This window comes from Sabethes cyaneus, chromosome 3 (assembly GCF_943734655.1).
Source record: "Sabethes cyaneus chromosome 3, idSabCyanKW18_F2, whole genome shotgun sequence".
NCBI classification, from domain to species: Eukaryota; Metazoa; Arthropoda; class Insecta; order Diptera; family Culicidae; genus Sabethes; species Sabethes cyaneus.
This window is the reverse complement of record NC_071355.1, coordinates 201,245,757-201,270,858: the sequence shown is the minus strand read 5'-3', so window position 1 is coordinate 201,270,858 and position 25,102 is coordinate 201,245,757. Positions and strand designations below refer to the sequence as shown.

The 25,102-nt window shown below is 44.0% G+C and overlaps 2 protein-coding genes across 5 annotated transcripts in view; both read right to left on the bottom strand.

The window, feature by feature from the left end:
* LOC128742127 (restin homolog) overlaps positions 1–16,100 on the bottom strand; it is a 186,133-nt gene extending 170,033 nt beyond the window's left edge. For all 4 annotated transcript variants that reach the window (XM_053838350.1, XM_053838351.1, XM_053838354.1 and 1 more), the window contains exons 1-2: positions 15,931–16,100; positions 13,514–13,862 (exon numbers count right to left, since the gene is read on the bottom strand). In XM_053838350.1, coding sequence (XP_053694325.1) covers positions 13,514–13,796 — 283 coding nt within the window. In that variant the 5' untranslated portion in view covers positions 13,797–13,862; positions 15,931–16,100. The remainder of the gene's footprint in view (positions 1–13,513; positions 13,863–15,930) is intronic.
* Positions 16,101–22,008: 5,908 nt separating this feature from the next.
* LOC128742617 (protein MEMO1) lies at positions 22,009–24,461 on the bottom strand. The gene is made up of 6 exons (XM_053839032.1): positions 23,989–24,461; positions 23,666–23,747; positions 23,534–23,602; positions 23,246–23,470; positions 22,850–23,174; positions 22,009–22,767 (listed from the first exon to the last, which is right to left on the bottom strand). Exons 1-6 carry the CDS (start codon positions 24,035–24,037, stop codon positions 22,636–22,638), a joined length of 882 nt encoding a protein of 293 aa, XP_053695007.1. The 5' UTR covers positions 24,038–24,461; the 3' UTR covers positions 22,009–22,635.
* Positions 24,462–25,102: the final 641 nt, after the last annotated feature.

The following is a 25,102-nucleotide window of genomic DNA, read 5'->3' as shown; positions in this document are numbered from 1 at the left end:
AAAATCAGCCAAACGTCACCGAGACTCTGATGGGAATTCTATTACCGTAGTTGATAACGCCATCAAGATGGGAACAAAAACGGCTAGTACAATAACTTCTATTCGCCCTGATCCTCGCTCCGAAGATGAATTAATATGGATCTATTTATCTGCCTTCCGTCCAACCACGTCAGAGAGACAAATTGCTTCATTTGTTTCGGAGTGTCTGAAATTGGAAGCTAACGTAAAACTTAAAGTTGTCAAGCTGGTTCCTAGGGGAAAGGACATAAATACGCTCAATTATGTCTCTTTCAAAATCGGCTTATGCGGACGACTCAAAGAAAAAGCGCTATCTTGTGACTAATGGCCCGAACACATCCGGTTTCGGGAATTTTAAGACAATCGGGCAAAAAATTTACCGAAAGTCGTCAGCCTAGCTCTAACGGAACCTCCTGGAACGACAAATTCACCAGCTTCGAGATCATTGGACATGGATGTACAGGAAATATTGGACTGCCAGGACGCACGCAACGAGGCATGATGCGAGCTCCTTCTGACCCCGTAGCAGCTGAGCCATGTTTCTTCGGTAACTTCAAAAATAATGCCTGTTTGTCTGTTCGCTGTCATTTCAGCCGTCCTGGCCCTGTTCACGTGTACTCTCAGGCAAGTATGCGTGTAAAACCAGACTTTCCCTCATTAATGAAATGAAAAATTTCAGCCCTATTTCGTCTACAAGCAATGTATAACTAGCGAATCCTGACTGCAACGAATCTTTTTCTTCTCCTACTCTGCAACCGGGCCGCACTGTGGACAGTAATATGGAAGCTCCCGGCCCTTCCAACTCGCTCTTCACAGTCGTCCCGGTCCTGTGGTTGGTTGTGGTGCGGGAGTCTTCCAATCCGTAGCCTCAGGCGAGTACCCTTACAATTCATGTAACGAACTCCCGGTACCTGATGCATCCTTTTTCAGTTCGGCCAACATGCAGTCTAACCCAATCTGTGCGGCCCGTCGTACCAACGACAACGTGATCATCTACTATCAAAACGCCGGAGAGATGAACAGCAACGTGAACGACTACTTCCTAGCTACATCGGATGGATATCATCGTGTTAACTGAAACCTGGTTTGACCCGCGAACTCACTCTTGTCAGGTGTTCGGTCCCGAATTTGAAGTCTTCCGTTGTGATTGTGGGCCCGGAAACAGTCGAAAGTCAGCGGGCGGCGGAGTGCTTGTTGCGGTGAACAACAAACTGAAATCAAAAGTGATTGAAAATGATCAATGGAGCAGTATTGAGCAGGTGTGGGTGTGTATCGAACTCGCTAACAGCAAACTTTTTGTGTGTGGAATTTACATTCCGCCTGATCGAGTACGCGATGACGCTCTAATCTAATCGATGTTCACTCCCAGTCGGTTATGTCAGTTATCGATGTGGCCACCGCAACCGACGAGCTAATTGTTATCGGGGATTTCAACCTTCCAGGACTTCTGTGGCAACCATCCAGCAATGGTTTCCTCCATCCAGATCCCGATCACTCCACTGTACACCTCGGAGCTTTACGGCTTCTCGACTGTTATAGCTCTGCCACATTGCGACAAATCAACCACGTGACCAACGAGAACAATCGCAGTCTGGATCTCTGCTTCGTCAGCGTACAGGATGTTGCCCCAGTGATTTGGCTCGCTCCGTCGCCTCTGGTTAAGCTAGTAAGACACCACCCTCCACTCATCCTAGCCCTCCAGAACCATCATTCTGTTCATATGAAAATCATCCCGCCTGTTTCGTACGACTTTCGGAATGCTGATCACCGAAGCATGGCCGAATTCTTTGCAACTATCGACTGGATTGGTGTTCTCGACGGAAACGATGCCGACAACGCAGCATTGACTCTTTCTCATATAATTGGGCACGCAATCGATCGTCATGTACCTAAGATAGTACATTCGCCAAACAGTAAACCTTGGTTGACCCGCGAGCTTCGTATTCTGAAGACGGAAAAAAGGGCTGCGCTTAGGACATATTCCAAGTTCCGCACCCTTTCGCAGCGTGAGCATTACATCAGATTGAACGCTGTATACAAACGAACCAGTCGGGATTGCTATAGACGACACCTACACAGAATTCAGCGTAATCTGAAGTTGAAACCGAAAACTTTCTGGAAGTATGTTAGCGATCAGCGTAAAGAATCGGGCCTTCCCTCAACCATGACCCTGACTGGTGAAGTCGCTTTGGATCCTCAGTATATCAGTCAACTATTTGCTGATAAATTCGGGCGAACGTTTTGCGATGAAGTGATCCCAAACGACCAAGTTACTCAGGCTGCCAACAATGTTGCACTAATGACTGCGAATACGCTGGGTACTCTTAATATCGACGAAACAATGATCTCTAGAGCCGCCTCAATGTTAAAATCATCAAGTAAAGCCGGCCCAGATGGCATACCGTCTGAGTTTTTAAAAAAGCACATCGCTGACCTACTTATCCCCCTTCAGCCGGTGTTTAGCCTGTCCGTCTAAAGTGGGGTATTTCCGTCCGTATGGAAAACTGCCCATATGTTTCCTGTTCATAAGAAAGGAGAACGGAAAGACATCAATAACTACCGCGGAATCTCATCATTATGTGCCATTTCGAAGTTATTCGAGCTTGTAATCATGACTCCGCTGCTGTCACACTGCAAACAATACCTAAGTGATGATCAACATGGATTCATCGCCGGCAGATCAACCACTACAAATCTCATGTGTCTGACATCATATATTGCGGAAAGCTTAGCGGAACGTGTTCAAACGGACGTTATCTATACTGATTTATCTGCGGCGTTCGACAAAATCAATCATGCTATTGCAATTGCCAAATTGGAAAGACTCGGTATCAGCGGAAATGTGCTGCGTTGGTTTAATTCCTATCTCGTAGTTCGTAAACTGATTGTGACGGTTGAAGGTTTTCAATCTAATGCATTTTCGGCTTCGTCTGGAATCCCACAAGGCAGTCATTTGGGACCGTTAATCTTCCTGCTATACTTTAATGATGTCAACCACGTTCTTGAAGGCTCTCGTTTATCCTACGCCGATGATCTGAACATTTACTTGAGGGTTCGCTCCAATGTCGATGCAATCCGTCTTCAACGAGAGCTTGACACCTTTATGGATTGGTGTAACTTGAACTGCATGCACGTGAATCCTGAAAAATGCTCCATTATTTCTTTCGCCCGAATCCGTCAACCAGTGATTTTCAACTACAAGCTCGTTGGTACTGAAATCCAATGTGTCGACCAAGTGAAAGATCTCGGCATTATCTTGGATAGTCAGTTATCGTTTAGACGACACATTTCCTACATTGTGGACAAAGCATCCAGAACTCTAGGATTCGCCTTCCGCATCGTTAAAAGCTTCACCAACGTGTATTGTCTTAAGGCATTATACTGCTCACTCATCCGTTCGACTCTCGAATACGGTTCCATCGTCTGGCGTCCGTATTACCAAAACGGAGTTGCTAGGATTGAGTCGATTCAACGCCGCTTCTTACGTTTTGCGCTCCGTCATCTACCTTGGCGAGATCCGTTCCGATTGCCGAGATACGAGAGACGATGCCGGTTGATCCAATTGGAGACACTTCAGGCGCGAAGGAACGTCGCGAGAGCTTTGTTTGCTGCTGATATGTTGCAGGGAAGAGTCGATTGTCCTGCCATTTTAGGTACGATTAATCTGAATGTACGTTCCAGGGCACTGCGGAATGACGCAATGCTGCGACTACCATTTCAACGCACCAACTATGGACAAAACAGTGCCAATTTTAGTCTGTTGATGTTGAATAAATGAATAAATAAATAAATTGGGAAAGATAAATTTAAAATAAAAAAGCAAAGCTTTGGGCTTCAGCATAGTTGCAGGTCTAGTGCAACAATCCTACTGACTCTATCTAGCAGCACCGCCCAGACGAGATTCGAACATACGACGACTGACTTGTTAGACTAGCATCGTACCTCGTACGTCCCTTAGCGAGAGTCCTTTCGAACAAGTTTTACTTTTGGGACATCAACTTGACTGGCCTGATTTTTGAGTAGCTTCTATCTGCAGATGTAAACAAGCCGCATTGGGGCTTATTTCTCTATTCTGGTTTGATAGAGAAAAACTATCGCATTTGTATACATTTGCAGAACGGACCTATTCAAAATCAAGTCAGAATTTTTTTTACCAAGAGTTAAGTTGATGTCTCAGAAGTGAAAGTTACTGGAAAAGAGTGTGACGCTAGACCAGAATTGGTAAAATTCTCAGCAGCATGAATGAATGAAGTTAACCTGACTTGCTGAAAACGGTACAATAAACAACGTGCAATTATACTACAAAATGATATCGAAAAAAGGATTTGCCAAATTATAACATTTGAAATAATGCAAAAATTTCACACCCGAAACGGCCGGTATGCAATTCGTTCCGCACACACAGAGGCTAACCTTGCGGATACGCGACTGCTCCACATTAACGCCACCAACTCGGCCGGAACCGATCGATATTAATTGTACACTAATTGATTTGGCTAATTATGCATAAAGATCGAGCTCCCCAGATTAGGTACGAACACGTTGCGCAGACCATTCGATCTCCGCGGCAGCAGCAGCGAAATGTGGCCCCCGTAGAAACAGGTAGCGTTTGTTGTTTTTTCACTCCTTAAATACACTAATCAATTCGTGTCACGTATCGAACACACGTTTAAATAATCGTTTGTCCAAGTCTGCTGTCTAATTTTTGACAGGCAATCTGTTTGTATGTATATTAGTTTCTGCCAGTTAACCCTTTACCGGTGCTGTCATTATGTTTTCGATTTTTACGTTTGTCAAGTGTAATGATGTAAAATTTGATTGAATATTGAAACTATGAAACGTTCAGGGATTGATTTAACAAGTTAACAATAAAATTATTTTAATCAATGCCATGGAACTGGTTTAGCGAGAGCCCAAGTGCTCTACAGTAGCAACGACGGGAGATGAATGTTGCGCTACGAGTCAAATCCGGTTAGCATGGGAAGTGTCAGCAGCGTTGCTTCGGGCAAATGCGATGGACGTCGTTGTTGGTGCCTTGGACGGTACAACTAAGACGTGGGTCAGTTAGCAGCAACCAATTAACGTCATGTCCAATTAGCGGAACTTTTATATCTCACACTCTTAATCGCAATCGCTGGAAGCAAACTTGTAGTTCCGTCGTGTTTAGTTTGTTTTTTTTTGTTTAGGTTTGAGGCTGAAAATGATAAAAATGTGGGTTGGAAAGCACTTTCTCAAAAGTTCTGCTTGTTAGATTAGTTTCTCAAAAAAAATTTGAGAAATGTAAACATGACTTTAAGTCAAAAGTTTTACAGTTTCTACCCATTTCCAGAAACATCCAGCAGCAGTGACGCCACTATACAGTTCCCGTAAATTGCAAACGATTAGTCATGTCCGGGTAGGTGTGCTTAGAATTGGCTACAGAAACTGCGCATCGCATTGTGCCCGATTCTCATTCACACGATATTATCGAAAGCGAGCATGAGTGTGATCTTCCACTGTCCAGGGAAGCGCGATCCAGCCGTCTGGCAGGGCTGCCAAGACACGCTGGGGCCGACCGGATTACGTTCGTTAATCTACTCTTAAACAGTAATAAATAAAATAAATTTGGTATCATCATCCCACCTGGTCGGCCGAGGGAAATTGATACGAAACCGCCGGAATTTAAATGCCATCTGTGTTTGCGCTGTTGGGATATCAATCACACATAAGTTTCACATTCCGCATTCGCGCATTTAGCGAGCTAGAATGGCAACAGCAAATTTTAGCGCATCTGTTAGCCAAACTAAATAGGGAGCTTTCATCGCTGTTTTAGGAAAATTTGAAGCACAGTGATAAGCACACGGTTGTCACTTTGGCATGACCAACCAGTAAATCATTGCTTGTTTTTCGCTGCCAGTGTGGGTGGCTTTTCATTCGACCATGTTCCCGTAGAAGAACATATTAAAATTTTAATGGGTGTTCTGCTCTCGTTTTGGTGTTATGACTGTCGTGTTGCTAAATGTACATTATGGTCATACATTTATAACCAAAATTTTTACAAGTTTTTCTGCGTTTTTTTTGTTTTGATGCAAATTTTGTGTACGTAATTTTCAATTCAAATGACAGAGAGTCATTTCCTCGAATCCGTCATCAGAGTCCAACTCCGTCCTGTTTGTATCTATCAACATCACCATAACAGTCGTAAAACCATTATTATTAATCACGACTTTTTAACATCCCGAGTATATCCCGAGAATATTACCACCGCGTGCTGACTGACTGCCGGAGAGTGCAACGGAAGGATAAGCCATGAAAAATTGCCCTGCACTCTCGGGAGACGCAACGGTTGTGTGAAAGTCACCTTACGTTTTGTTTCGTTTTCGGACTTTACCTTTTTTTTTTTGAGTGGAGGTGTAAACCTGCCAAAGTTGGAGTGTTTATTAGCACCTCTGAATGTTCTCGAAAGATGATTTGTTTGTTTACGAAACCAATTTGAGGGTCCATTGTTAGAAGATGCATATGTAATTTGTTTTTAACCTACCAAAATTCCCAATTTCAGTTGGAGGTCGTAAAGTATTCTCTCCATACTTTATTGGTTTGTTCTTCAACAAAAATCGAAGCTTAAAATTATGATGTTTGAGGTCGAACTGATCAGCTTAAAATAGCTCCGTAGTGTGTACGCTATGAACTCTTAATTTCCTATACCTTAATTGAGTTATCGCTGTTGACGTTAATTCACAGATCACGAGTGTGCGTTTCGCACGCGTAGGTTGTACCGTTGCGTGCGGTAATTTTTATATCACGTTGGTGGTCGCTCAATTCAATTCATGCTTGCGCATTAATGTGACGGGCAAATGAAAATGTGCCATGTTCCAGAAGTTTGTGCTGAATTCGATAAAGTTGCCATTCATTTCATGTTAAAATTTCCGTTGCATAATGTAGGTAAATCCATACTGAAGCGGCTACCTATCACTTCGGCCTCCTCTAGTTTATATGAAACTTTTTACGAGCGCTGTTTGCCCCATAAAATTAAGTTTTTACTGATTAGTCTCTAATGGGAAGCAAGTCATTCCAAAAAATCTAAAAATTAGGTCGAAAGTCACGAAAAGTTGTTCGGTTTTGAGCACTAATAATTTCGTGATCTCCGAATCAATGTTCAATATTTTTGCACCAGTCGGTCGAAAAAGCTTCTGCCCGTAGACTTCAACAAACTACGTAGACTATTGATTGAAAAACTGCCGAATGCCATGTCATATTTTTGTAATTTTCAGTCAATTTGCTAAGGAAACGAGGTTCATTCTTGGATGGTCCTCATCAATCCCCATACACATCTTTTGTATCGTAGAAGGCTACGTGGCAACGGTCTGTTACCGATCCTACGCCGAACGAATTATGGTCCTCTAGTACCGTCGGTACTGGGCTGCCGTTGTCCAATCCCCACGAACACCATCTGAACGTGCATCGTCTTCGACAGCACACACCCACCGGGTGCGGGGTCTGCCTCGGAGTCTACGGCCTCTTCCTGGTTCTCTGCTGAAAAGGTTTGGCTACTCTTTCATCGGGCATTCTGGCCACGTGTCCAGCCCACCGTAGCCTGCCACATTGCACTATCTTCACTATATCAGCATATTTGTATACTTGGTACAGCTCGTGATTCATGCGTCTGCGCCACACTCCATTTTCCATTTTGCCACCAAGTATAGATCGCATAATTTTACGCTCAAAAACCCCAAGCACTCGCCGATCAGCTTCCTTTAGCGTCCATGATTCGTGTCCGTAAAGGGCCATCGGGAGGATTAGTGTTCTGTAGAGCGCCAGTTTTGTGCGAATTTGCAAACTACGGGACTTCAGCTGGCTACGTAATCCGTAGAAAGCCCGATTCGCGGCTGCAACTCGTCGTTTCACTTCGCGGCTTACATCGTTGTCACATGTCACGAGTGTACCAAGGTATATAAATTCCTCCACTACTTCATATCGTTCCCCATCTAACTCCACCTCGGCACCAACACCACTTGGGCTCCCACGTTCCCTACCAGCAACCATGTACTTCGTTTTGGCGGTATTAATGGTAAGTCCCAATCTCGCAGCTTCCCTTTTAAAGGGCCTAAAGGCCTCTTCCACTGCTCTACGGTTGATTCCGATGATATCGACGTCATCCGCAAAACCAAGAAGCATGTGAGATTTCGTGGTGATAGTTCCATTCCTTTCCACGTTTACCCTTCGTAATGCACCTTCCAAGGCAATATTGAATAGCAGGTTAGAGAGTGCATCCCCTTGCCTCAGTCCATCCAACGTCACGAAAGCAGCTGAGGTCTCACCCGCTATTCTAACGCATGATTTGGATCCGTCCAGCGTCGCACGAATCAGCGTAACTAGTTTCGTCGGAAAACTATGTTCTAGCATTATTTGCCACAGCTCATTTCGTTTAACTGAATCGTACGCCGCTTTAAAGTCCACAAACAGATAGTGTGTCTGCAAGTTGTACTCCCGGAACTTGTCTAGTAACTGACGCAGGGTAAACATCTGATCCGTCGTGGAGTGACCCTCACGAAAACCAGCTTGGTACTCGCCGACGAAGGACTTCGCTAACGGTCTCAGTGTGCAGAACAGGATACGGGAAAGCACCTTGTAGGCAGAATTGAGCAATATAATTCCTCGATAGTTTTTACACTCCAGTCGATGTCCCTTTTTGAAAATTGGGCAAATGAGGCCATCCAACGCCTCTTACGGTATTTGTTCTTCCTAACAATGATCCGGTGGATTGCTTCGTACAGCCGCTCGCTCCCCGCTTTTAGAAGTTCAGCCGGGATACCGTCCTTCTCAGCAGCCTTACCGTTTTCAGCTCACTGATTGCCTTTTTAAACTCCTCCTGTGTTGGTGGCTCAACAGCTTGACAATCGCTAACAATTCCTATCCTGTCCCTGCTGATCTCCGTATTTACCTCTCCATTCAATAGTGTCTGGAAGTGCTCCTTCCACCTGACTGCTACCGCCGTTTTGTCGGTAAGCAGGTTGCCAGCACTATCATTGCACATCACAGGCATGGCAAAATTCTTGCTTCTCACCGTTTTATAGAAACTCCGTGTGTCGTTGCTGGCGTATCGCTCCTCTGCGCCAGCGAGCACGTGCTCCTCGTACTCGCGTTTCTTTAGACGATGGATTCATTTTTCCGCAGCTCTAGTCTCTCTGTACCTCTCTCTATTTTAACGCGTTGCCGCAGTGAGCATGTGACTCCCGACCTGGTTCTTTTCATCTGTCACTCTCTGGTATTCGGCATCAAACCACCTGTTACGCTGTCTTCCACGCGTCGTGCCTACCACCTCTCTCGCAGCTGTTTCGATGGCACCATGGATGTTCCTCCACAGTCCATTTATATCTTCTCCTACTACCTGCTGTTCTGCGATTTGTTGGTCAAGCCTCCTGGCGCACTCCACTGCTACGCCGTCTGCCGATAACCGCTGGATGTTGAGCGTCCTCTCAGTGCGAGCTTTGGCCGTGTTCGACAACCTTGCGCGAATCTTACTCACTACGAGATAGTGGTCCCCGAAAAGACCGTACATCGATAACATCCGAAAAGTGTCGACCGTCAATCAAGACATGATCGATCTGAGAGCTCCATTTGGATGCTTCCAGGTGTGTTTCCGAATATTCGAACGTGAAAAGTAGGTGCTACAGATGACCATTCCTCTGGCCGCGGCAAAATTTATGAGCCTCAGACCGTTATCATTGGTCGACAGATGAAGGCTATGTCTTTCAATGACTGGACGAAAGAATTCCTCCCTCCCGATCTGCGCATTTGCATCTCCGATAATGATTTTCACGTCGTGTCTTGGGCACTCTCCATAGGTCCTCTCAAGCTTGTCGTAAAACTCGTCCTTAGCATCATCGGATTTATCATTTGTCGGTGCGTATAAGTTGATTAGGCTGTAGTTGAAGAATTTGCCCTTAATTCTCAACGCATATACGGTCATCTACGGGCCTCCACCGGATAACTCGTTGCTTTTGTTTTCCCAACACTACGAAACCGACTCCATGTTCTGCTTTCTTACCGCCACTGTAGTAGATGTGGTACTTGAAAGAAGTGCCTGCAATAGGGTCTACTGCACGGAACTCCCTTTCTCCGGAATTTGGCCACCGAACTTCCTGAATAGCAGCGATCTCCACTCCGAGTTGATGGAGTTCTCGAGCAAGCAAACCAGCCCGTGCCGGTTCATGGAGAGTTAGGACATTCCAGGTACCAAGTTTCCAATCATTATCCCTTAATCGTTTCCTTGTCCTTTGCCGTGTCGTATACCGATTGTTCCGTCCTGAATTTCTTTCTTCGTTATTCATGGTAATTGAGTTTTCGGTATACTACCTCACCGGGGTCGCGATACCTACATCCCGCTGATGAGTCTGCCATCTTAGGTATAGTTTACGGGATACAGCATTTCATATTCAGCCGCCCGTTTTAAAACAGACGCTGTGTGAGCCGACCCTCAACTTGAGAACAGGCGCTCTAGTTCGCACCTCCTAGCTTAGCTGCTTCAGTAAGTACATGAAGCATTTCCGGGTAAGGCCATCGACCGTCATCATTTGACTTAGATTTGCGTGGAGGCGCTAGGTGGGAGCTTGAGAGAGCCAGAGCTATGTTTGACGCTCCTTCCAGGTAACTCGCTCCATTTCATACGAGCAGATATCTTCCGATAATATTTTATTGCAAACCGATTCCATTTCGTCTGACTTCACTTCCGTTTATTTCCATCCATATCTCTCAATCAAAGGCTCTTTGCGTTCCAAATCTTACACGGATCTGTTTAAACTCTCTCAAACTGATTGTCTGTTTTGCGATTTCTGGAAACTGGTTGACCCTGGTTGACTGGACTGGACAGCTCATTATATCACGTTCGGGGTTAGGACGCCCTCTCCGAGAATCCGAAGTCTTCGCAGAATCAGTGCGCTACATTGATATTATTCTGAGTCTCACAATTACCGAACAGATCCAGTGAGTCATCCTCGGCTTAAGTCCCCACTTTTTGCCGAAAATATTGCTGCAGGCGAAGAGTTCTTCCGTCCCGTTATTGGTAGAGAAAGCTTCCATCCTACCACTACCAAAGTAACAACAATGGAATGAGGCTAATCAACTTCGCGAGCGAGCGAGATGTATGGCTATCTGTAGTACCTATTTCGCGCGATGGAACATTCGGAAGCACACCTGGAAACGCCATAATGGAGAGGCTCTTCTCTCATATTGACCACGTTCTGGTTGATGGCCGGCACGTTTCTGCTGTCGCAGACGTGCGATCCTTCCGAAGATTAAACGTCGGCTCAGACCACTATCTCGTAGTAAGCCAGATCCGCGACCAGTTGTCCAACGTATTCAGTTGGAAACCAATGAGGAAAATACGACTGAACACTCGGCGGTTATCAGCGGAAGGAGTTAGTGTAGAGTACTCTCGGAAGACTGATAAGCGGATCGGTGCACATCTTGGAGAGAACCTGAACGAACAGTGGAAGCACATGCACGACGCGACCAGTACTACAGCGGGAGAAGTAGTGGATGCTATTGCTACATCCACTTGCAGTGAGTGGTTTGACGCAGAGTGCCAACGAGTGACTAATAAGAAGAATCGAGCCAGAAATCACATATTGGCTACAACTGTGACACGCCAGAACAGAGAGAGATACCGAAATGCTAGAGCTGCCGAAAAGAGACTTCACCATCGTTAAAAATGCCAGCACTGGGATCGCGTTCTTGCGGAGGCGAAGAATTGCTTCGAGAGGCACGATACGAGAAGCTTCTTTAATACGATCAACGGAATCAGGAAACGAACCGTGCCAACTCCTGTTATGTGCAACGACAAGGAGGGAACCTGATTACCGAAATATCGGAGGTGGCCTGGCGTTGGAAACAAGATTTCGATGCATTGTTGAATGGTGAACCAGATGGAGCGGTTAGCAGATATAGATATGGATCCACCAACTTTTGGAAGTTAGTAGAGCAGCGAGAAAGCTGAAAAACGGCAAAGCAACAGAGCATCAAAGGACGGCATCCCCGCCAAACTTTTGAAAGTCGGAGGCGACCAGCTGTATTGGGTAATCCATCAGATTATACTAACAGTATGGACTGAGAAGGGACTACCTACGGACTGGTTGGAAGGTTTCACATGCCCTATTGATGAAAAAGGTCCATCGCACAGTGCACAGTGGGAAATCGCTGACCATCAGCCAAAAAATGAAAGTTTATTTTGACTCGCCATTATATTTTTCCTGTATTTCTATACAATTGAAGTGTTTAAATGCAAAATTGCAGAGCAATACGACAAAATTTGAATTTTCTACTCTTCAGTTTTTGGGATATTAGACGTCATTTTTGACAGACCCCTAAAAAACAATTTTATTAGTATATTTTTAAAACTATACAATTTAGACAACAACAATGTTCTACAGATAAGTGAATTTCATAAAAATACATCATTTTTCAGAAGACCGCGAGCCTGTATCTTCAACTCAGACTGAGTTATTGACAGATTAAGTGTAAAAATGGCACACTTCTTACTCATACAGGCTGAAAAGATGCAAAATGTAGCAACTGAAGTATATATAAACTGAAAGTACATTTAAAACTGATCTTAAATTGTGTTGAGACATTTGTCTCTTTTAGTATCTTCACGAATTAATTTGTATTTTAAAATGAACGAACCCTTCAAAGTAGGGTATATCGAAGTTTGGCCTAGTTTCCTTCCAATCTTTATTAATGATTAGCAGAGTGTTCAGTTGTGTTATTTGTGTAGTTTTAGCCCACCACACTAGCGAAGCGTATGTTGATCTGGGTCTCACAATTACCGAATAAATCTCGTGAATCAACCTCGGATAAAGTCTACACTTGTTGCCAAAAGTATTACTGCAGGCCCAAAAAGCATTGTTTGCTTTTGAATAGGTGATCATTCCAATTTAGCTTATGATCAAGCGCAACACCCAAGTATTTAGTGTGCTTAGATAGCTTAAATTGTACTCCCCCAGCTGTAGAGCTGGGCTCCGTAGCCGCAAATCTCGAAATCATCTAGGAGTTGCTTGGTAATAGTTGCTTAAATTTCTTATTTCCTATTTATGCAAACAACTAAAAGGAGTGCCTATGGGCAACCCGTTATCAATATTGCTGTGCAAATTGTTCATGGCAAATGTAGAAAAAAGCTATAATAAATGCAGTTGCTACAGAAAGATGCAACAAAATCCTTTTTTAATTGTATTGACATTTTGGCTATGGAAACTGCAATAAACGCCAAATTGTTACTGGGGGCGTGTTAAAGCACGGATCGTTTGATATAAAAAACAAAAATCTTCGCTGACCTGTTAAGTAAACCAAATAGAAATTAGGAAACCGCCCGAATTACCCTGCAAATATTGACCAAAAGGATGGAAAAAGTGGAAAAACGGCTGGAAATTTTGGCTTTTACTTTTCATTTTATATAGCTAATTCAATAAAAATCTAGCGTAAAATGTAATGAAAAAAATAAAAAATCAAACGATATACTCACTTTTAGGTTCCGGTGGAGGCAGTCCGGCCTTCGGTGCAACATGCCCCTGGCATGGCCGACCAATACGACTCTGTGGCACTGGGATGGAGGCAGCAGTTGAGCCGACACTGGCCAGCGAACTGGTCGACGAGCTGAGCGTCATGGTTGGCGGTTTTATTCCCGAAGGTTTCGGAATCGATCTGGCAATTTTCGACGCCGGAATGCTGGCAGCTTTCGGCGGATCCGACGCACCACCATCGGCACCGTTCGGTTCCGCACCGTTAGCACCACTGGGATCACTCATTTTTTTTTTTTTTTCAAACTTTAGCAAGAAACTTTTCTGATTGAAACACACTTCAACATACACTCACTGGAACGGAATAAAACGGATTTCTTCGTTTATAATGCCGCGCTTGGCTGATCTCTTCAGTTGAAATCTTCACATTCAAATCACGCTACGACGAACAACCGTATGATTGACCTGAACGAAAAACGCACTTTTTGCTGCGTAATGAATTTCCCCCAATTTTCCACGGACCGGAATCACGGCTTTCACAGTACACCGAACGACCGACACGACAATGTCGACTGGCACCCGCAAATGCTACCATTCCGGTTAAGATGGAATGGACAAAAGGTTAAAACAATTACTTCGACGCCATCATCAGCCGCATTTCACCAACCCGGACCGAATCGTCCGAACCGGCTTCGACGTTGTTTACGAACAAGACGACGGTAAAGTGATTTTTATTTAAAGCCGACCAAGCCGACTGACGTCCGTTTTCGCGAGACGCACAGCTAGACTTGACAGCTTGGGCGCCGAACATTATTTTGTTTCCATTCCAAGCTGAACTACTAATGCAGTTCGAATGGTTTGGAATTGACTTAAATTACATTTCATATTATGGTGATTTGTTTTGCTTGTGCTTGTATTTGATGGTGAAAGAAAGAACTAGTTATCAATTACTTACCTGACTCCTTGGGATAAGCTTGATTTAATTAAATGTTGATTAAAGGTTTTAGTGTAGTAGTTTCTAAATAAAACCTACGAGTGGCCACATGATCACTATGATTAGATACGCTGATAACAGATCTATTGTAGTTTAATTTTTATAATTTGAACTCAATCATACGTTTGGCTTAGGTAATTTCATATTTTACTTAGACAGAAATAACAAAAAAAAATGCAGATATAAAACGAGTATAATTACAGGTTTTAGTCCTTTCAATGCAATTCAAATGTGTGTTGAATTTATTTCGTTTATCGCATCAAGTTATTTAGAAAATAATACTAATACACTTGTCCTCTCTGTAAATTCCTTTATTTAGGAACTAGCACAAAGCGGTAGTCAAATACTTTGAAATATTCAGCATAGTTATTAAATCTGGAATCTTTTTCAAATTCTGAATTTGCAATTCTAGTTATAGTAAAATCCAAATGAAGCCCTTTGGGCATAATTTGTATCCTCAGAGACCTATTCTGTTCGCAGTATTCATTAGACACTAAATATTTACACAAAATTAAGAGAATTCTTTTTAAATTAGATCATGCCTGAACTTTAGCGAAGTTTGTGTTTGTGGCCACTCCTCAGCTAATCGCTATAGATGCTAGAGATATCTGATTCACGTTAGAAAAGGCATTTATCGGTTGTCGCTGTATCAGTATCAAGTATCACGGACGCACAAAAACAACGATCGTCTTTCAGAACCTCTTTCGCCAGAGCGGCGTCGTGCGATGATTCGCTTCGGCTGGCAATTAAATGCCGCAAAACTAGTCTCAATTGACAATTGGATGCAGCAGCTAACGTTATAAAATTGTTTCTACCTTCTAGACAAGTCAACTACCCGTTGCGCTATTTCGGGCACTGTAACGCATTTTCATCTTAAAATAGAACGCGCGTTTTCGTAATGGATGCTGCCCTTGAATCATTTACGCGACTGTATTTACAAACATCACACGCTATTTTTAGATTATGTTCTTAGACCGGCAGAATCTCAAGAATTTTTCTGATCTTTGAATCTTTTACGGTTTGTTCAACGGCTTTTGCTTGTAATGGTGCCTCCGATGCCCCTTAACAACGATACAAAACCCCCTCTGATAAGTTAATGTCGGCTCGCATCTCCTGCAGACGTCGAAATCGCCGATCTTTCAGATTTCTGCTCGGTGGGTTTTCTAGGTTATTATCAATTTCTAACTGTATATCGCTAGGCTACGTTGCATAATCGACTACACATAAGCCGCAAATCTTCAACAAGCACGGATTCTCTTCTTAGAACATGGACGATTGGCCGCATATCAGCCACAATCACATTCCTCTAGAGGAATTTCACATCACGACACTCTGCCATTGAGGTAGTAAACAATGCAAAAATGACACCAAACGGGACCTTTCACTTCGCACGACCGCCGGAAGGAAATGATTACAATGCAATCTTACCACGGAACACGAACTCGCACAGAAGCTTTAATTTACCACACGGCTAATAAGGTACAATATTCTTTACAAATTTCACTGAATAAACACTTGCAATCAAACACGAACGCGGTTGCGAAAAAAAAATCTGCTTTGCAGGAAAAGGCAACGACGAACGACGACAACGGACAAAAATCAACGTAAATAATTATTTTTTTTTGCTTCGACGCTCGCACACACGTACACGTCCTCAGCGCAACTGAACTGTCAAAAGAGAGCCGTCCGTCAGCTGATGATGATGATGATGATTATGGTGCAAGGTGTCAGAAAGTCAGAATATTACAGACAGATCTGTAGCGTCGTCGCAAAGTGGGGGTTTCATAAGAAGAAAACAAAATGAAAAAAAAAGCCAAGATGCTTCGACAAGAACGTTATAATGATGTTGTTCCCGTTATTCTACAACGCCAGGGGTCGGTCACTCAGCACAGCCGTTTTTATGTTAGGCGACTTGAAACGAGTCGAACTGTGCCGATGCTGTACCGAAAGTGCCGAACTCCAAGAATTGTTAAATTCGTTATAATCTGATAGATCTGCCTACTGTTTTACCTGACTCACTGCATCTTTTGAATTTAAGGTACTATACGGCTGCTACCCCGTTGGTAACCGAATCAACGTTCACTTGACTACCAACGGGGCAGCAGCATTGTAGCACAGTGAATAGATAAGATACAAGGATGCAACCTATAGCTTTTTTCAGCAAAATTGTAGATATTTAATAACTAGCTCAACAAATACCTCATACCGTGTACCCCCGTTGGTACGACATTCTTTAATCTGTACCCCGGTGGTATGAATGCGTTCACATTAAAAACCGATCAAGCGTCATACACAATTGACGTTAAAGTTGACCGGGTAAATTGAATAAAAGCAAAAAAACGTAATGCGTTTCCTCTTGCTCAAGAGCTTTGGCAATATAGCTCATATGGAACTTACCTCTCGCCAGTACTCAAAATAGACCATTTTAGTCGAAACTGCCGAGCCAATTACCTGTTCTACAAACCGGACGTTTAGAATTCACGCATGTTTGAAATGTTTTCAAAACGTTTGTTTTCGTCAAATCAAAACAACAAGTTCATAGGGTGCGCGTATGTGAAAATGAATAGAGTTACCGAATATTCAGATTAAAAATGAACTCGCCCAATCTGGTGTTTTTCATATTAGCGTGGGTTGAGTGTACAGGGATAATTCGATATAAGTCAACCTCGTTATAAAACAATCTCGATATAAGACCATTTTTGCCAAGGGGTCGGACACTCAGCACCACGTGCCGCGGCACTCCAGAGATATCAAGCGGCACACCTCCGGTTCAATTTTACATATGAAATGGGAGCACTGCCAGTTGTCAAAATCATCTCGCACGGTTGCCAAATCTATCAGATTATAACGAATTCTCGCGACACTTTTCATTTCGTCCAATGTAACAAATGTAAACAAATCTGGTTTATCACAACAAATTATTGCTCTTTTTAAACTCTATGTTATACAAAAACATCTGCCCAAATAGAATTATTTCGAGATTAAAAAATTAGCATTATCAAAATGTCCAATGTGCACATTCGAATTATGGATGACTGACTGTTACTTCGGTCGTTCTCATCTGATGTCCAAAGTGCAAAAATAATCATAACAAACCCAATCTGTACATTGGACGTTTAGCAAGTGAAAGTTTTTTTTCGCATTATTTATGCATTTTAAGTGAAACAAGCGGCCTAATATTGAAAAATAGCCTCGAAAATAGCGTAGCGCGGCAACGCACGTATTTTACGGTGATCTCGCTTAATTTATGTGCAATAGCCTGGAAAAATAAAAACGTCCAAAGTACAGCATGAGATGGTAAACAGTCCAATGTAACTTTTTCCATAATAAACCAAAACTGCTTAGTTTTAATTAGATTTTTAAAATCTCCGTTAAATATTGAATGTTATTATTCATCAACCCCGTTGAGTGAATGACTGAAAATTATTTCATTTTGAAACAATTTAAAGTTCAATTCGAAGAACTTCGATCTCGTTTTTCTCAATATGGTGGAATTGTTACATTGGACGAAATCAAAAGTGACGCGAGAATTTAACGAATCTTGCAGTTCGACACTTTCGGTACAGCATCGGCACAGTTCGGCTCGTTTCAAGTCGCCTAACATAAAAACGGCGATGCCGAGTGACCGACCCCTTGATTTTTGTTTCGATATAAGATAAATTCCTTTGACACAGTTGGCTATTGATTTTTTTTTTTTAAAACCGTTTCAATATAAGACAATTTCGATATAAGACAACTTTTTGAAAAGATCAATTGTCTCATGTGGGTCTACCGTAACGGCCGAAACGATGCCATCCGACCATCATGTGAATCACGTTGCTTTGTTCTTCTTCGTCTTCAGCAGCATAGAGCCGGGGTGGCTCGTGCTGTTTCAAGCACTCGTCTCCATTCAATTCGGTCTTGGGCCACTCGTCGCCATTTTCCTAGTTGTCTCAGAAGTCGCAAATCGCTTTCGACCTAGTTCCTGGTGCCGGTCGGGTTGTTGAAGAGGACTATTTTCGTCGCATTGTCGTCCGGCATCCTTACGACGTGTCCGGCCCACCGTAGCCTGCTAACTTTCGCTAGATGTACGATGGGAGTCTTCCCAAGCAGTGCCTGTAGCTCGTGATTCATACGCCTCCGCCACTCTCCGCTTTCAGTTTGTACTCCGTCAAATATCGTCCGCAACACTTTCCGCTCAAACACGGCAAGGGCGCGTATGTCCTCCGTAAGCAGCGTCACGGCTTCAAGTCCATAAAGAACTACCGGTCTAATAATGGTTTTGTACATTGTTAGCTTCGTGCGACGGCGTATGCTTCCTGATCGTAGCGTTTTACGAAGGGCAAAGTAGGCCCGATTTCCCGCTTGGATGCGCCGCTGGATCTCCTTACTAGTGTTGTTGTCCGCGGTCACCAGCGATCCCAAATACACGAACTCCTCTACCACTTCTAGTTCGTCGCCGTCAACGGTTACGTTTGCGTAAACGCGCGCGTTTGTTTCCTTTGAGCCTCTTCCTTTCATGTATTTGGTCTTTGACGCATTTATTTTTAGCCCAATTCTCCTAGACTCTGCTTTCAGCCTGGCGTAGATTGCCTCCGCCGTCGCAAAGTTCCTGGCAATGATATCGAAGTCATCTGCAAAGTCTAGAAGTTGGCTACTCTTGGTAAAAGTCGTGCCTCTCGTTTCGATGCCCGCTCTTCGGATCACCCCCTCAAGACATTTGCGATGTTGAACAGCATGCAGGATAAACCGTCACCTTGTCTCAACCTTCGCCGCGTCTCGGAGGGACTCGAGAGTGTCCCAGAGATGCGTACGAAACACATCACTCGATCCAATGCAGCTCTGATCAGTCGCGTTAGTTTGTCCGAAAAACCGTATTCGTGGATTATCTGCCATAGCTTGTCTCGATCGACTGTATCGTATGCCGCTTTGAAATCAAGAAAGATGTGATGCGTGGGCACGTTGTACTCCCGAGATTTCTGCAAGATCTGTCGGATAGTAAAAATTTGGTCCGTAGTTGCGCGAGCCCCCATGAAACCCGCCTGATAATTCCCTACGAAACCTGGTGCTATCGGTGACAGCCGGCGTAACAGGATCTGGGAGAGTACCTTGTAGGCGGCGTTTACCAGCGTAATACCGCGATAGTTGCAGCAGTCTAGCCGAACACCCTTTTTGTAGATGGTACAAACCACTCCTTCCATCCATTTCTCCGGTAGCTTTCCCTCCTCCCAAATCCTCGAAATAACCCAGTGTAGAGCCTTTGCTAGCGTTTCTCCTTCATGTTTATAAAGCTCTGCCGGTAGGCGGTCCTTCCCAGCGGCTTTATTAGTCTTCAGCAGACCGATTTCTCGTTTGACTTCTTGGAGATCAGGTGCTAGGTCATTACTATCTTCCATGGGCGCTGTTAGGTTAATTTCCGTTCCGCCTCCTTCTGTGACTTCGCCATTGAGGCGTTCATCGAAGAACTGCTTCCACCTGTCGACCACCTCGCGCTCGTTGGTAATTAGATTCCCTCCCTCGTCCCTACACATGTCAGGTTTCGGTGTGTAGCCCTTCCGAGTTTGGTTCACCTTCTCATAAAACTTGCGCGTGTCATTAGCTCGGAATAGTTACTCTAATTCTTCACGATCTCTATCCTCCTTTTGGCGCTTTTTTCTCCTCAGCACCGTGGTCAACTGGTTCCTAGCTCGTCGGTATTTGGCCAGGTTCCCTCTAGTGGCACAACTTAGATAATTTTTCCAAGCATTTTTTTCTCCTCCACCGCTTGTTGGCATTCCCCATCAAACCAATCATTTTGTGTACTCCGAGGCTCAATACCTAGTACCGCAGTAGCGGCCTCTCCGATGGCCGAACGTATTCTGCCCCAACCGTCTTCGAGGTTTGAAGCACCTAACTCCTCGGAAGAAGGCAGTGCCTCATTCAGTACGCGCGCGTAGTTCTCGGCAGCTTGTGGGTTATCTAGCTGCCTGATGTTCAGCCGAGGAGGGTGACTTTGACGTGTCCGGTACACGGTGGACAGCTTTGAGCGCACATGTACTGCTACTAGGTAATGGTTAGAATCAATATCCGCACCCCGACGGGAGCGTACGTTCGTCATGTTAGAGAAAAACCGGCCCTCTATGAGAACGTGGTCAATTTGGTTCATTGTACGATGGTCAGGTGATCTCCAGGTGGCTTTGTGGATATCCTTGCGCGGGAAAAAGGTGCTTCGGATCACCAGGCCTCGGGAAGCTGCGAAGTTCATACATCGTTGGCCGTTATCGTTTGTGTCGGTGTGCAGGCTATGGGGTCCTACCACCGGTCTATACATTTCTTCCCTACCGACCTGTGCGTTCATATCCCCGGTGACGATCTTGATGAACGCTTCTTTCTCATCGTCGGGTCTACCTTCGTGCGGGCAGTGCACGTTAATGATGCTATAATTGAAGAAACGGTCCTTTATCCTCAATACACACATTCTCTCGTTGATCGGTCCAATCTATCACGCGATCCTGCATTCCGCCCAGCACTACAAAGCCCGTTCCCAGTTCGTTGGTAGCGCCACCGCTCTGGAAAAACTGGGCCTTTCCGCCACGGATCTTCCATACCTTCCCTCCTTTGCGACAGATTTCCTGCGGAGCTACGATGCCGAGTTTGCGGGGTTCAAGCTGTTCAATCAGCACCCGCTCGCAACCTGCGAAATTTGGCGATCTGCAGTTCCAAGTAACGAGTCTATATTCGTCGTCCTTGTTCCGTCGCCTAGTTCGATGCCGAATATTCCGCTCCGAATATGCTTGAATGTTGTTAGTTTTAATTTAATTTAGGTGTGTAGCCGTACTGGAGCAACACGACCGAGTCTCGAGATGGAGCTGCCATCTTATAGTACCGAGACCCACTATACCTCCTTCCCGGTTAGTATACGACCTTAGTTTCCACCGGGGTTGGTTACCCGATCTCCGCTAAGCTTGATCGTATTCCGGCTGGTATCACGAGGAGGTCGGGATCTTGGATCCCGGTAGCCATCTTGGATCGTTGATCTTCCTAGTCTACATCAACGATGTCAATTTCCTGTCCAAATTTCCACGACTCGCGTTTGCTGATAATCTTAAGCTATATGCAAACGTAGAAAATCCGTCCTAGGCCGCGGTTCTACAGGATCAGTTATCATTTTTCGCTACATAGATAACCGCATGGTGCTAAACTCCGACAAAAAAAACCTTGGGCTTACGGCTTTCTAAGACTTGAAGGGTCAATGTATTGACCGACTTCGCAGCTGGCCGCCAGAGTACAGGTCAACTACGAGGCTGAGGCAAGGATCCTACTCAGTCTTGCCAGCAACTCCGACAAATGCAAAGCTATTACATTCTCCAGGATATCAAACCATCTCATCTTGGACTACACACTATCATAAGTGCCTTATCGCCGCGAAAACTTTCAGATCCAGTAAAGCTAATACAATTTGACAAACTGCAGTGGCTTGGACATGTTGCCAGAATGCCTGGTGAAAAGTGCTTCAGTTAGCACACGTGCACAACAGATTGATGCTTCTATACTGATTTTATTTCACTCAAACAAATATTAAATACGTTTTACCTTAACGTATTTGAACGTATTTTGTTCGTAACGAATATAAGCTACAGTTCTTAGCATACCGTATTACATTGAATAGGTTAAACACCTGCTTCCTAATTCACACACAGCTGCCAAAACTATGAGGCTTTAGTTCTTACCAGCGGGTGGCCACATGCCCTGATTAACTAGGATATGTCCTGTTATTGCCTAGTGTCCTGGTGGGTTTGTACAAAACATCCTATTTTTGCCAGTTTTCTGTTTTACTAGCCGTCTCAGCTGTTCAATCGATGAGCCACCCTGGTCGGAAATTCAATAAATTTTTATCGACGTCTCGTTGCTTCTAATCTCTTACAATCTAGCTCTGAAACTCGAAAACACGCGATTCATTGTTAACTTAAAAACTTAAATAATTATTCAATAATTCGAAAATTATATATTAAAAAATCTGCTGAATCCTGATCTCTTAATGTCTCGCCGTTTGTTCACCTGTGCCTCATTGGATCAATTTGTTCTCACTTTTTTACAATCACTATCGCTATATCTTGTGTGCCTATCATTGTATTAAACACTAAAAAATATTTTGCACAGGATAGATGGCTTCGCTTACTCGAAAATCAGCGAACCTGAGGCATAGCTAACGCTGGAGTCTTTCTTATCACAGCACTGATTGCTTTGGTCGTACTTAAGAAACTTGAAGCTCATTCGATAACCACGTCGCTTCAGCTCTTCCACTGACTGAAATTGAGAAATCATAGATTATATTGAATTGCAGTTGTTTGTGATTCGCCCTTTGCGGCTTTCGATCTGTGAAACCTACCTGCAGCAACACGCCGATCGGATGCCGGCCGCATATCGTATTGTTGTACTTTCGCAGATATTCACCGAAGCTTTCCGGCTTGAGCGTTTCGATCAGATCCATACCCATTTTGTCCAGCGTTTCGATCCACTTGTAGATCGGACCATGCGATTCCTCGTAGTACGTGTACCGAAAGCGAGCGCCCCAGTGGCAAAAATCGGACGATATAACGAAGAGATTCTGCGGATCGGCCAGATAGGGAGCGAGCAATTTCCCGTATGTTTCCTCCCACTCGTTGCTAATCGAACCGACCATGATTGGCACAATTGTGAACTGGTCTCGAAAACTGCGGTAGCCAAAAAAAGGGATATTTAATCCAACAGAATTAAGAGTAATCTTGGACAGAACAATACTCACTCTTCCATCACTTTGGCCACATACGGAAGATGCATCTCAATGCTGTGCTCATCCTCGTCCGTTTTCTGGTCCATCCACTTGAAATGACCAGTCGCTTCGAGCTCAGCGTTGACTTGCTGATCTACTTTGAGATCGTACAGCGGCGTGCGACAGTACTGGGCCGCAGATAAAGCGCAACGCGACAACCGCACATGATGCGACGGTCCCAGAATGAAAACTCTTTTGCTGAAGAAAAGAGCAAATACCGTCACATGTTTTATTTATCAGTTTGCTGCAGAAAATACTTACACAACCGCCGGACTAATCTGTCGGTAAGCCCAGGCTCCACATGCTCCGCAGTAACGATAACCAGCGTGGCTGCAAATGAAAAAAAAAAAAATTTAACACCAATCGATCTCCCCAAAGAAAAAACATAGTTACGGAGCAATAATTGCACGGGCCGGTCCAAAAGTTAGGTCAGCATCGTCCAACCATTTGGACAGTTGTCGATTTAAATCGGAACCTAGTTGTATTAAAAAAAAAACGAATTTTAGAAGAAGCAAATGCGTAATCTGAATTTCAATGAATAAACTTAATGAAAGAAAATTTTCAACCCTGAAAACATAAATAGATGCAAAGCCAGAGAGAATAAATTAAGCTTGCCCGTTCAAAACCTGAATGACTTCCGAGAAAGTAATTAAAACGGGAAAACAACCATCAAAACAGAGTTGATAATGCAGCATTTAGTGACCCCGAATGCTTACCTGAATCGGTATACCAGCTTCCGGCGTGAGAAGCCTCTCGGTAGGTCATTTCGTGTAGAAAATGTTCAGCAGCCCAGCAACTACCTAGCAGCAGCGAAAAGGTTTCGAATGTAACTTTAGTAGCGAGCAGGTTTGTGGTTGTCAATGATTAATGCAGTCAATGACGACGATGATGGTTAACTTTCTTTTCGTTTGGTCTTGCTCGCGCTGACCCTTCCTACCGTGATGAATGCGTTCTTGCTCGCTCCACTGCTCTAGTCCCGAGGTTCAGTGAAAGATGATTGAAAGGCAAATGGCTATGGATATTTAAATGCTACAGTATGCCAAATTTTCAAGCACTTTTAAATTTCACCAAGCTGCACAAAAGATAGCAAATTCACCGATGTACAGTTCTGTATAAATTTAACCACAAAATTCGCCACAAATCACGGAAAAACACTGCTCAACCTGAACAAGGCGACAAAAAGCATTCACTCAGAGCTGCTGCTGCACCTTCTTTGATGTGTTAGACAAGTTAGACACGTACATTTCTATCTTCTTTCCTTTGTCTTCTGAAAACTGGGTTGCCATTTTGGCAGATATACGTTATGTCAAAGATTTCTAAGCCAAGTGCATCGGGCACCAGATGGCGTTATTGACGAATTCGAGTAAAACCTGCCGCCGTGGCGCTACCTGAAGATAAAAACGAAAACAAACGTCAGATGCGGTATCCAGCTTTTTACAAGCCATAATGGCAGACGTGTTCGTAATATTTAAACATCAATTTTGACATTTCCCTTACACCACACGTTTTCTTTCCGTACATTCTTTTAGTTTTACGTGGCTTTACCGTGAACGCGCGGAAACAAGACTTGCGATGTATTAGTGAAATTTTAAAGATGCCGTTCAAATATTACAAACACGTCCGCCATTATGGCTCGTAAAAAGCTGGATAGGGTAACGGACAAGGGTAAGTCGTTTAGAACATTGTTGCAGGCTCAATTTAGGAAACAGCTTACCTCATTGATTACAATTGGGTTGTTTAACGGTACCGTGGGCCCCCGTTCGTTTGATCATTTTTAATCTGAACACTTTTTAATTTGAAACCCGCTGGTTTGCACGACTTGCAAATTAA

Bases quoted from the DNA above. Each gene is read 5' to 3' on its own strand.
- LOC128742617 (XM_053839032.1), bottom strand. From the start codon at position 24,037: ATGACCTACCGAGAGGCTTCTCACGCCGGAAGCTGGTATACCGATTCA. The intron at 23,603-23,665 runs GTAACTATGTTT...TTTCATTTGCAG, and splicing joins GCCCGTGCAATTATTGCTCC to CCACGCTGGTTATCGTTACT. The intron at 23,471-23,533 runs GTAAGTATTTTC...TCTTTTCTTCAG, and splicing joins CAGATTAGTCCGGCGGTTGT to CAAAAGAGTTTTCATTCTGG.